The sequence below is a fragment of the Neophocaena asiaeorientalis genome, unplaced genomic scaffold, assembly GCF_003031525.2.
Source record: "Neophocaena asiaeorientalis asiaeorientalis breed wild unplaced genomic scaffold, Neophocaena_asiaeorientalis_V1.1 scaffold256, whole genome shotgun sequence".
NCBI lineage: Eukaryota > Metazoa > Chordata > Mammalia > Artiodactyla > Phocoenidae > Neophocaena > Neophocaena asiaeorientalis.
This window is the reverse complement of record NW_020185324.1, coordinates 4,653,945-4,667,468: the sequence shown is the minus strand read 5'-3', so window position 1 is coordinate 4,667,468 and position 13,524 is coordinate 4,653,945. Positions and strand designations below refer to the sequence as shown.

Sequence of the window (13,524 nt, the reverse complement as noted above, 5' to 3'; positions counted from 1 at the left end):
GTTCTTTTTTGTTTGACCTAATTTCATTATTATTAGTTCAGTTATTGTTGATATAGTGTCTGAATTAGCACCTGTAGGATATAGAGATAAAACAGTCACAATTACTTTAATGCTAACTCATGCCCCAATTATATTTACAGAAGTGCTTAGATTACTCTACTTCTCTTGTAAGTTCAAAAATGGCATTAAATAAAAGAAACACGGGGAACTTGCACTATGTAGGCCTTAGTCAGATTGTCTGTGTGTTGAGACTTGTGATGTTAAAATTTTAAAAAATATTTTGGTAGTTGGGGTAATGTTATGTAATTTTACACAATGACAGGTTTCAAGTTGCTTGAGCCAAAGGGTAGATATTTCAGCTTTCCAATCTCTCCAGTTTTAATTGAATCTGTAGTGGATGTGACTTACTCTACCAACTCAGGTATAAATGAAAGCGTTCTTTAAATTATTTCCTTTAATTGAAAACAAATCAGACTCCAGTACCCTGAAATTTAATCTCAGTCATTGTCGGTTGGAGTACCTAACACCTTGCCAGAGAGACGAGATCCCAGGGTCTTTGTGCAGAGCAGAATATACCAAGAGCTTTTCTGGTTCTTGGTCCAGGTTGATGCTGAGGTGCCTGCTGACCAAGCCCACATGGCCTCTAGAAGTCTGCTCCTTGTGCATTGCTTGGGCACAGAAAGCTTTGCCAAGAGCTGAAGAGCTGGGAGCCCCTAGACCTAGAGCCTGGCCTTTGGACATTTGCCATTGCAGACATTCTCTTCACCCTCACTGCCTTCTCTGAGAGCTGCCTCACTACCTGGGGGACTGTCAAACTGATGTTCTTCCCAGACTTTGGGCAATCTCCCTTCTCCTGGATTTCTCTTCATAGGTACTCAGAGCACTTGGGTAATCTCAGTGGATTTAGGCCTCCCCACAGGACTAGAAGAAAGGACGAAATCAAGCAGCGTCTACTTTTGGCCCTTTTATAATAACTACCCTGAGACAAAGGAGCACAAAATACAAATAGTAGCTCAACAAATTTTCTTGCATATACCTGGGCTGCTGAATGGACTTTGGAGCCCAGAGTCAAGAATCTAAAGCCTAGAAGCAAAAGATATCTGGTTGATGAGACAGTTGAACAACCTGTGTGACTTCTGGATGCAGGAAGCCGGGCATTTTCTGGTTCTTAGAAATATGGGTGACTTGATTTTTAGTATAAGAGAATGTAATCTCCATAACTGCCATTTCTTTGGGTCGGATGCTTCTGGGCATCTCATCTGAAATTGCAAGCCTGTGTAGAATATGTAACAGAAAAAAATTATGATATGTATGTATCTCTTTGGACAGTTCTGCAGAATTACTGTTTGGTGGAAAACAAGTTAGTCTAGTAGCTCTTAGTGATGGCTGTGTAAGTTGTGACTTTTAGATACTAAGAAGTTATCTCTGTTATGAAGGATCGAATGGGATTTTCCCTTGGAACCAGCTCTTAGGTCCTAAAAAAAAGTTCCATTGATTTGCATTGACTGCCTTAGACTACTCTCCCTTCGTGTCAAGTCATATGTATGTGCAGGGAGTAAGGAGAGATGCAGCAAACTAATAATATTTCCAGCTGTTCAGGAACTTAGAGATAAGGACGTATCAACAGTTGTGTTCACCAGGGATCTCTGTCTTTCCTTCTCATATATCACAACTCACACTTAAGAGGGAACTTCTTAATTTTATTTGTGTCCTTGAACTATATTTGCCTTAGAAGTCATATTCTTTATTCATTCACCCAACAAGTATTTGTTGAGCACCTCCTTTCTGACAGGGGTCCCAGTCATTGTTCCATACAATGAGAGGTCTTTCCAGTGGGCAGCTTTGCCATTTCTCTTCCAGTCTCTGTTTTTAGTTGACCTAGAGGGGAAAAGCAGCTTAGGGAAAACACAATGTTAATTTATGGAGAAGGGTCTGGAATCTAGTACTTCTTACAGTCCCTTCAACAACCCTCTTATTTTTTTTTCTTCATAAGATAATTTGGGGTTACTCTGTCCCTTTTATTTACCTCTGCTCAACCTGGTCCAGACCTTGTCACTGCATCCTGAGCTCAAAGCAACATCTTCCTACCTTGCTCTGCTTTCTTATGTGCTGAAAATAGTGAAATTGTCTTCTTCATAGTCCCTCATCACGTCACACTCATGCTTAAAAGCCTACTATAGTTCTTTTGGAGGGCCTAGCCTTAGAGGGCCTGTGTAATCTAAGAATGCTTTAATAAGAGCATGAATACCTAAGGCTTATAGAGTACTTACTGTGTGCTGGACACTATTCTAAGTGCTTACATATTTTGACCTATTAGTTCTCCAAACAGCCTTATGAAGGTAGATACAATGATCATCCCCATTTTCTAGGTGAGGAAACAGGCACAGAGAGGTTAAGGAACTTGCCCAAGGTCACAGAGCTGGTAAGTGAAGCCATTTTGGCTCTAGCATCTCCGTCCTTTACCACTTCCCCATGCTGCCTCCATATGCCTTCATAGTACATTTCCTCACTTCACTTTGGCAAACCCCCTTTTTGTACCCTCCTCTGCCCTCTGGCCATTAAAAGGCTCAGATCAGGTTTCACCTCCTCCACCAAGCCTCCTCCAGTTTAACAGATCTTTTTCTTGTTTGATCTATCTCTTTGCTCAGCATATGGCAACTCAGTTTAAGATTGGGTGTTTCCTCCTGTCAGAATGGCCATCTTCAAAAAGAACACAAATAACAAATGTTGGCGAGGATATGGAGAAAAGGGAACCCTCCTACACTGCAAATTGGGGCAGCCACTGTGGAAAACAGTATGGAGTTTCCCCAAAAAACTAAAAATAGAACTACCATATGACCCAGCAATTCCACTCCTGGGTATATATCAAAAAAAACCCCAAAAACACTTATTTGGAAAGATATATGCACCCCAGTGTTCACAGCAGCACTATTTACAACTGCCAAGGTATGGAAGCAACCTAAGTGTCTATCATCAGGTGAATGGATAAAGAAGATATGGTGCACACAGACACACAGACACACACACACACAATGGAATATTACTCAGCCATAAAAAAGAATGAAATTTTGCCATTTGCAGCAATGTGAATGGACTTGGGGGGCATTATGCTAAATGAAATAAGTGAGACAGAGAAAGACAAATATTGTATGATATCACTTATATGTGGAATATAAAAATACAACAAACTAGTGAATAAAACAAAAAAGAAGCAGGCTCACAGATATAGAGAACAAGCTAGTGGTTACCAGTGGGAAGAGGGAAGGGGGGGGCAATATAGGGGTAGGGGAAATAAGGTTGTTATGAGATTATATGAAATTATGTGTGTGAAACTTTTGAAAATTGTAAAACACTATAAATTTTAAAGCATCTTGTATTGAATTAAGAAAGAGATTGGGTGTTTCCTAATTTTTTCATGCGTTGATTAAAACTCTTTCCAACTGGTCGGAAGCTCTTTAGGGGAAAACCCAATGGCCTAGGACTCCATTAGTACAGCACAGCACCAAGCTCACAGGTGGTGCTTAACAAATGTGACCTGTTCATGGGCTTTGGGAAACTCAGGTAGTTTTCTCCCATTAAGTATGCTTCCTTCCTCCTTTTTTTTTCTCATCCTTTCTTATATTTGTGCAAGTCCTATTTTTATAGAGTAAGTATAATTTCACCTTGAATTCATATATTTTCACAGATTAATCCCATGTGTAAGCCTTGATGTAAGCCTACTAAATTAGATGGTAAGCAAGAATTGTTTAACCCATCTGTGTATCCACACTCCCTAGAGTATATACTATAGCACAGAGCAGGGGCACAATAAAGGAATACCTGATCAGTGAGACAGAATTACTGAACTATGCCAGTACTGGTATTTCAGTTTTTCAGAGTAATGGTTTGCTTGTTTAACAAATATATTCACTCTCTTCTCATGGGATTGTTAGAAAATTTGTCCAGGGAAAAGCAGTAAAATGTGCTTACATTTCCTCTTTGGTTTTCTAGGCTAATTGTTGGTGAACTTTATTTAACACTCTTGCTATACTAAGAGTCTCAATGGAGCAAAGCAGCTTTCAGTTAACTTGGCAAATCATTACAAGAGAGAACAGAAGGGTCAGCATAAGCACTCTGTACTAATTAGTTGATAATTGATGTACAATAGCTGACTGATGGGACTTTAGAATATAAACTTTGGGAATGCTGTTTAATATATCTTTACATCTTTATGAGGTGGTTTGGAGCTATGTGTTCTTAATAACATGTTATCAGGAGTGCCCAGTGGTGGGGAGCAAGACTGAGACTTCATGTCCAGGAATCCAGGGCACTGAGTGGTTCAGAAAGGAATATGATATTTTTTAATCTCTTGGAGTATAAATACGATTCCATTTAATGCAGGGATAAAATAAAAATGAGTAATGCTGTTGATTCCATACTTTGTGGCCAACATTCCTGAATACTGACTAAGGTTAGAAGAGTGTTAGTGTGAAAGTTATATTATTTCTGGGATAAACTTGGGAGGGAGGGCAGAGTGGTGGGAGATTGCCCAATTCGTGGGAATCTTCATTAATCTGGGTTAGGATTTAATCTATTTATTATCTGGGATCAAGTAATTAATTTCAGATTGGAGTTACAAAAATAGCCTTTATATGACCTCCTCCTCCTTTTTAAACTTGATCTTCTAAATCTTTATCAACCAATTATATAATCCATAAATTACTCTTAACTTGCTTCCCTAACCGTTGCCTTCTTACGCTGTCATTTACTACCACATGGGCTTCTCCTCATTGTTTGTCCAGCTTCTGGTTCATGTACTCCTCCATCCTTTCTCCTCATCTCCACCAGATTAATCTTGGGTGAACTTGGCTTCTAGTGGGATGCACCACTATCTATAGCACAGGGTCCCAGGTGCATGTCAGCAGGCCAGTTACACCAGCATCATCTGGCTTAGTTGGTTTGAAGTGAAGCCTATGAATTTGCATTTTTGGAAAGCTTTCCTGGTGACCCTAATGTGCAGCCAGGTTTGGAGCCATTGGTGAATACATAATGTCCAGTTGTTAAATCAGGCCCACCAGGCTGACTAAACAAGTCCTCTAAGTCTGTCTTCTCCCTTTTTTCTGGTCAAGCCCCCTCATGCAGGCAACCCTGACTTCTTTCTCTTCATTTCCCTAGCACATACCACGCCTCCTCCCTTCTGTTTCCGTGTCCACACATTACTATTTCCTTCCCATTCGTGTGCTCGTTTTTCCTTCATGTTTTACCTCATTGTTTTCTAAAGAGTGTTCTTTAGTATGCGAGTCTTGGTTGAGTCATAGGGGGAAAAAAGTACCCTAAACAAATATATTTTGCATATTATTTGCTCCTCTGGGAGATTTATTATCAGCATTTGCAATTTTTAAAGGCTCTGAGAAGACCTGTAGTAAAGAGATACGTTTAACTTTGTTATATTAGAGTTTCCCAAAGCTATTTGACTATGGATCTCTCCATGACCCCATCTTATTTGTTATCACTGAACACCTTTGGACTTCCTGAAGACCTTTGGGAAATGCCTTTTTGGTTAAAATTGTTCTTCTTCAGTGAATTATCTGGTAAACAGTGATTTCCACCTTTTCTGAACTCCTGTCTCTATGATTCAGTCTCATGCTTTATTCTGTACAGTCTAGTATCATTATCTGATTGTTCCTAGATGAGTGCATCTTATCTCTACGGAGATGTAAGCTCCATGGAGGCAGGATGCTCTACTCAGTAGTCCTTACCTCTCATAAGTTTTGTGCAGTTTCGAGCATTTGTAACATACACTGAATTTAAATGCTTTGCCCCTGAATAAGGAAGCCAGCTATTTCATTCTGATTCTCATCCTTTGGTGTTCTTAGTCATCTACCCCTGCCTTAACTGTATTTCAGAGTAACACACTACACAGTCACATGTATTCATGAAGTTGTCACTACTGTATTTCAGCAGTAAAACATTACATATTTGACAAAACACTGTATAGCAAGCCTAGTATGTCTAGTATGCAAGAATATCTTATTTCTAGTTCTAAGGAGGAATATGAATGAAAGCTAGGGAGAGTCTAAGAGTAAGATAAGATGGGAGTGAGGAAAGGCCTGAAGTCTGGAGTCCATCGATGGGAGGATAAGTCTACTGTGTGTTGAGTAGAAGGCCTTGGGTCAGGAGGTATCAGCATGCCATCCTTGGTCACTCAGGAAAAGAGGTGCTAGAAATATCAGAAAGGTACCAGAAATGAGTTTATAATGTATTTATTAAGTGCCAGGCCCTAAATATATTACACATATTAGATCATTTAATCCTCAGAACAACTCAATGATGTAAGTACTAGTATTAACCCTATTTTAGAGATCAGAACACTGAGGTACAGAAAGCTTGAGTAATTTGCCCAAGGTCACGTGGCCATTCAGTGGTGGAGCTAGGGTACAAATCCATGCTTTTAACTATTGTGCTGTGCACTGTTACCTCTCACTTCTTTTCTTTCTCTGATTTTCTACTTTTCCATCAACCTTCAGTGCCCGGGTGTCCATTGATTTACTATTCCATTCTTGAAGTTCCATCTCAGCAAAACCTTTCCTTGAAATGCATGATCCTGGATTCGAAAACAGTTGCTCTAAAGGGTGTTATTGGGATAATTAGTAATATTTGACTATAAATTGTGTATTATGTACTAGTACTATGTCATTGCTAAATGTCTTGAATTTGATGATTGTGTTATGATTATGTATTTAGGGGTGAAGGGCATAAAATCTATGGCTTATTATTAAATAGTTCAACAAATTAATGATAATTAAAACAATAATCTTATATATACAGAGATGGATAGATGAATAGATAGATCAACAGATGGAATTTATCAATTGATAAATTAGATAAAGAGGATTCATGTACTACTTACAACTATTCTGTAAGTTTGAAATGTTTTAAAGTGAAAGATTGGGACGAAAACCCTGATCCTTAGAGATGGTAAAGCATATAATAATATATACTAACCCTTTCAATCCTCATAACAACCCTGTATTCGGTACTATTAACTGTCCTGATTTTAGGGACAGGATACTGAGGCACAGAGACTTTTAAGGACCTTGCTCAGTGTTGCACAGCCAGTGGGTGGGTGAGACAGAATTCAAATCCTGATATGCATTATTTCTGTTTCCAAAACACTCTGCATATGTGTTAGGTTGAACTATATAGAAACTGCTCTTATTTGATCATGTTTGACCTGTAAAGAAAGACATTTCATATGACCCAACCTAGGAGCAGGGATCTCTTTTATATAATGGTTGCTTTGGTATTCCTCTTCATGGGCAGACTGTGGGCTCTGTGGGGGGGTGGGACTCTGTCTATCTTGCTCACCATTGTCTCCAAGGACTGCCCAGTTCATGGTTGGCATTTGATTAGTGTCAGTTGATGAACAATACAATAAAAAAAAAGTTGATTACTTCTCCCTACCCCCCTCCCATATATATATATATATATATATATATGTATGTATGCTATTTCTGTTCCCCCAATATCTCTGTCATTTTTAGAGGAACCAGTGGATAAACATAAATCATTCTGAAAGTTGCAGCCTCAGCAGGGGTAATTGCAACATAGTCAACTATTTGACTTCAAGAGAACTCTTTCAACTAATGAAGATGTTAATTAAAAACATGCCCCTGCTAAGATGACCTCTCAGTTCAGGAAATGCAAAACGTTTGCGCTCCCCACCAGCATGCAGTGATTTTGGCTAGAATGTATGTAGTACTCAGAATGCCATCCACTCGAATCCTTATTTGAGCAGTAAACACATTTTTAAGAAACACTGTACAGTCTCTAAAAATAAGCAGTATTTCAAAATGAAAACCAGCATACAAGTAGTTGGCACATCTGGTAGTCAGAAAAGTTGTACAGTTTGTTTTCAGGGAATGACAAGCCAAGGAATGTTCAGACTTGGCCAGCTGAAAACTTTTCTTCTATCTGTGATGACACCTGGTTTTAAAAAAGTTGGCTCCAGGCTCAAAGCAGAAAGAAATGGGTAGAGAATTAAATAGTATCATTTACTTGTATCTTGTTTTGTGCAAGGAATTATAAAGAACTGTTTTCTTCTTACTTCAAGAAAGAGAATGTAGCAAAAAAAAAAAAGTGATGACAGGCATGAACAATAATAACAACTACAACAAAAATTGCAGCTAACATCTATCAAGTACCTACTATGCCCTAGGCGACATGTGAAGTCCTTTACGTGTGTAATTAATACTAGATGCACAGTAACACCTTATAAAGTGGTGTTATTTTTATTCCCATTTTACAGATGAGGACACATAGAGATAAACACAAATATTTAAGTAATTTGCCCAAGTCACACAACCAACCTGGGTTGGGGGTTCCCAAGCAGGCTGTCTCCAGAGCCCATACTACAATGCACTACACAATTCTGAGCAGTCTGGAGGTGTTCATTCTGTCGGGCATTATGAAAAAAAATTGGCGTTAGATGGTTGCATTAAGCACAGTGGTTCTTGGTCAGACTGTTATTTGCCTCCCTGTGTGAGAGTGATGATGCCATTTTACAGAACATTCTTACAGCTGCTCCACAAACATAATGTGTTCCCAAGAAATTTACCGTATAGCTTCGTGCTAAAGGTATGTGATAGTCAGAAGCTGTCACTCCTCTATGGTTAGATGAGGCTCAAGTTGACCAGTGAATTTGGGAGTAGAAGGTGTTATAGTGAAAATGATGGAGACACTGGGGAGGGGAAGATTAATGTTTCTTTATTACAGTTGGAGAAAATACTGTGAATGTGAGGATCCAGGGTATAGGGTTACAAGGGCAGCCTTGACCAGTGTAAAATTCTAGTCCAGGGAGATAGATTTATAGTTACTACTCCCGCAGCTTCATCTTCCATTCAGACCTAGTTAGCCACACTGTGGAGAAACATCAAAGGATTGGCTTAGTTTGAGTCTGTTTTTGAAAAATGGCACTGTTTTAGACAAGAAGACCAGGAGGGCTTCAGTGGAAATAATGTGTATTTAATATCATGTATAACTATCTTTTATTTTCATTCATTCATTCTTAGCTTCATTGACAGACTTTATTGTGTACTGTATAGGCCCTGGGCTAGGTGCTGAGGAAGCAGCGATATCTCAGACAAGAGCTTTGTCTTTAAAAAGCAATAAAGTATAAACGGATGACAGGCATGTAAACATTTCCGTTCCCTGAAGGTGCTGAGGCAAATGTGTTACGAAAGACTGTGGGGGAACGAAAAGAAGAATTGGTCAGATTTGCTCAGTTGGCAGTGGGGGAGAGGAAGTCACAGAGAAGATGACCTTTGAATCAAGACCTTGAAGACAGAGGTGCTCCTAGGTAGACAAGTTAGAGTAAGGCTGTGCCAAGCAGAGAGAAAAGCAGGAACAAGAAAAGGGCTAAAATAATTTTTTCAGCAATCTTATTGGTATTTATCTATGCTAAGGTGTGCATTATTTTCACATCGGATTATCTCTGAAATATTAACACCATGTACTAGTTTATTGTTCTTACTGGTATATAAAATAATGGTATGACGTAATATATGGCATCTAAGATTTGATGAAATAATGTATTAATATGCTTTGACACCAAGTAGTATTTGTTGGGTGTGCTGTTCCAGCTGCTAATATGTCTTTGTTTTAGAGGTAGATATTAATACCATTTTATGGTGAAGGAAACAGGCATGAAACGAATGAGTTCCTTAGATGAATATGTGACACTGAATTTGCCAGAATACCTGACATCTAATGTTGCTTTTAGTAGCAGTGGCTGGTAGGGATAGAACCTGGGGATAGAATTCAAGTGTCTTATATACTGGGCTAGGGTATGAACCATTACACTGCCTTTATCCAAGGTAAAAAGGGGGTTTGAAAAGCAAATCACATGTAGCTTGTTGGAATTTATAAAGATATTAAGTCTATGATCATTGCACAAAAATGTACCCACTACTCTTAGTGTCAAGATGAAGCCCTGATGGTACAGTGTTATATGAGTTATGAAAACAGAGGGACTATCATCTATAACTGATCTTTCAAGGCACAAGAAGATGCATCAGATAGAAGCTGCAGGGAGAGGGGAAGGTTCCGGTTTGTGTATCTGAAAAAAAAAATCAGACAGAAATTTCTTTTGGACCTTTCTTGGATCTTGGAAAGTATCCAAGGAAGAAACTAAGCATCCAGCACCTAAACTTAAGGACACAGGTGCCATGAAAATACACTCTTGTAGACTCCATTTCTGCTCTGTCAGTGAATCCCTGTGTGATTTACTGACACAAGTCAGTTAACATTTGATTTTAGTTTCCCAGAGGGCTGGACTAGAGAAGGCTTCCTGCTAGCTAAAGATGCTGTGACTCTCCTAGCACTTTGGAGATGTGGTTTCATTGATGAGAGCATTGGTGATTACTCTAAGGTCTTGTTTATCCTTAGTTTGTGGGCTGTTGGAATAGAATGTTACAAAAGATGAAGAAGTCATTTTTTTTGGCTATTAACCTAATTTTTGAGAAGACAAAATAAAAAATTATACTCCTTAGGGCTAAGGAAAGTTACCGTGATGCTTTTCTACTACTTTGATCCCAAATATATCAACGAGCAAGATGGGGAATTTGGTGAGAAAATTTTAGAGCCAATTTGCCAGAAAAACCTGAGATCATATTTATTTTGATTTATTTGAAATGGGAACTGAGACTGGAACAGGTAGTTTTCAAAAACTGTTTGAAAAAGTATATCCATGCAAAAAGAATGTCTAGAATGATTCAACCACTATTATTATTTTTTATAAATGAGTCATGGCAGTGTTTACCTTTCTCCTCTTTGCTCTTCACGTTTCTGTAATGGCACAGATTCTTGATGGTTTCTTTTTTTTCCTTTCCCTTCTGGGATATGTACCAAATTTTACTACGTTCGAAGATTGTTACTAATGAAATGAAAAATTTATGTCAAATTTGGTTAACATGCTACTTTTAGAATGAATGTTTTGTTTAGGGTTCTCTCATCTTGATTTTTTAAAAATTGTGTGTATGTCCAATGAAAATATATTAGGATGAAGAGGAAAAATAAAGATTGGAGAGACACAGCCAGTCTATATCCTTTTAAAGAGGCATTTTGGAAGACCAGACTTGGAATGAAATGAACCAGTTAAACAAGTTTTTTTCAGGAGTGTCAACTTTCCTTGCTGGGTCATTCAAGATATTAGCTGTTCTACAAAAACATGGTTTGATACAAGTAATCCCATCTACTTACCACCTTAACCCTTTAGGTAAAGAGATGATAAAATATGGTTCTTAATATAACTGGACACTTCTATATAGAAGAAGCAAAATGTAAGCATATTTTGTATGAGTGGTGATTATAGAAGGGTTTCTATTGTAGCATTATGGATTTTCATCGGAATTAGAGAAAGCTTTTTTCTATCACTAATACTGAAAAAAAAAACCAAAAAGGTGATCCAAGGACTGTCTCTAAAGATGAGTCCTGATATAAGCGTGCACATATGTGTATTTACTGATTTCTGATATAAGGGACATGAAAGCTAACCTGATTCGTTTGTTTTTAGGGGCTCTTGGCTTTGGGCCTCAGTGCAAGTCCATTGGAAAAGGCAGCTGCAACAATCTAGTGGTCACCAGCAGTCCCATGATGGTTCAGCGACTGGGACCCATTTCACCACCAGCAAGCCAGGTCTCTACAGCATGCAACCAGATCAGTCCTAGCTTACAGAGGGCAATGAATGCAGCCAACCTGAATATACCTCCTTCAGATACCAGGTCTCAAGTTACTTTTTTTTTTTCCCCTTCTTATGGTATAATCACACCCATGACTGTTTTTCCTTTCCTTACTGAATGCATGCCCACACAACACACACACACACACACACACACACACACACTCAAGCAGCTCTTTTAATTTGAGCTTTGTAGGGGAATGTGTATAAAAACTGTGTGTGCCATAATATCATCTTAATTGGGAAGAATGGTTTAATACCTGCTGGCTTACAGTGTGAGTGAAATTAAGGCGCACTTTGAGATTTTGGGGCCTCTGTGACTAAATACCAGTGTGTTAATCTGTTGATTCCTGGTGAAGCAGGTCATATCATGGCCTAAAAAGATAAAGATTTTCCATGCACATCCATCTTAGCTGCTCGTTTTTCAGTGTATGAGTTGCAGCATCCTAAGGCTGCTTTACAGCTGTTTTGTCTGTCCAGCCATACATTCACCCATCTAACCAAGCATCTTAAATATTTATGGTCCTGCATAATGTAATAGTTGAAGTTTAGGGAGATAGTTGAAAAAGTAAAGATAGAAATCATGAATTTCAAGACTTTATGATGCGTCTAGGAAGACATACTTTCGTGTGTGAGTTCCATAACATTTCAACACAATGTCTGATTAGGTGCTGGAATAAGTAGGTCCAATAAATGCTATACATCTATCTCCATGGGAGATAATTGAATAGGGAAATTACCTTCTCAAACAAATTTTTATATCTCTTAAGGTCGATATTACAGGGGACATAAAACCAAACCACTGTGCAAAGTATAAGGTCTATTTCTATGTTTGAAATGAATTATTTCATCTTCTGTAAGTAGTCTTCTTGGAGAAATACAATCCAAAGTTTTTGCTTCAGTCCCGGATCTGTTGTAACTGTGATTTTGCGAAGGAATTGGACCTCTCTTCTGTGGACCTCTGTTCCTCTTCTTGGGGGACTGGAATCTGCTGAGATGCCTTGTAGTTCTGGGTTCTGTTTCTTCCTCTTCTTCCTCCCCTTCATTTTTCTTTTCCTCTTATCCCCCTTTCCCCTTCTTGTGTCTCTGCACTGTCCTCCTAGCTGCTATTCGAGACTCTGAAATCACAGTTCCTGGATCATTTTTTATGCCATTTTTTTCATGAGATGGAAACTTGTTTTTCACCTGAGATTTTTTTTGTGATGGGAAGCTGCTCCTGTCATTTTCCTATTGATGATTATGCCTTGAGGGACTCTTCAGACTTGCTGAGTATTGCATGTAAAATTAACTGTACTCGTGGGGTAGATGTCATTGGGAAGCCTTCAGCTTCCTGTCTGTGGCAAGTCCAGCCCATGCCTTGAAGGCAGAGAGTCATAATTAATGGAGAAACTGAAGGTAGGCAGGGCACAGGCTGCTCCAGCCATGCATGTATCTAGTGCAGTCCCTTTCATGGGTCGGGCAGGGAAGGGTCATTATCTCAGTGTTTTCTGGCATATTTGATTCCTTAGCATAAATTTTTATCCTTAAAAGATAACATCTTAGAGATGCACTGATATATATGTTTTGATTATGTATTCTGTGAGTCCTTCTATGGAAATAATTTTTGTAGGATGAGCAAAGAAACAGGAGTTGGGAACTGGCTTGGTGAAATATCGAATTTACTTTTAGCAATTTGGAAAGGTCACATTTATTTGTGATACTTAAATTGGTTTGTGTGTTCCATAAGAGGAGAGATAGGACCGGAGGCAACAGTTCAACTTGAAGGCATTTTGCTATCTAGAGATGGAGAGAGAATAAGCTTTGTGTAT

General features: G+C 38.7%; 1 protein-coding gene across 2 annotated transcripts in view; it reads left to right on the top strand.

The window, feature by feature from the left end:
• Positions 1-13,524, top strand: part of GLIS3 (GLIS family zinc finger 3) — a 493,473-nt gene that overhangs the window by 158,704 nt on the left and 321,245 nt on the right. For both annotated transcript variants that reach the window (XM_024734311.1, XM_024734310.1), the window contains one exon: positions 11,552-11,759. In XM_024734311.1, coding sequence (XP_024590079.1) covers positions 11,629-11,759 — 131 coding nt within the window. In that variant the 5' untranslated portion in view covers positions 11,552-11,628. The remainder of the gene's footprint in view (positions 1-11,551; positions 11,760-13,524) is intronic.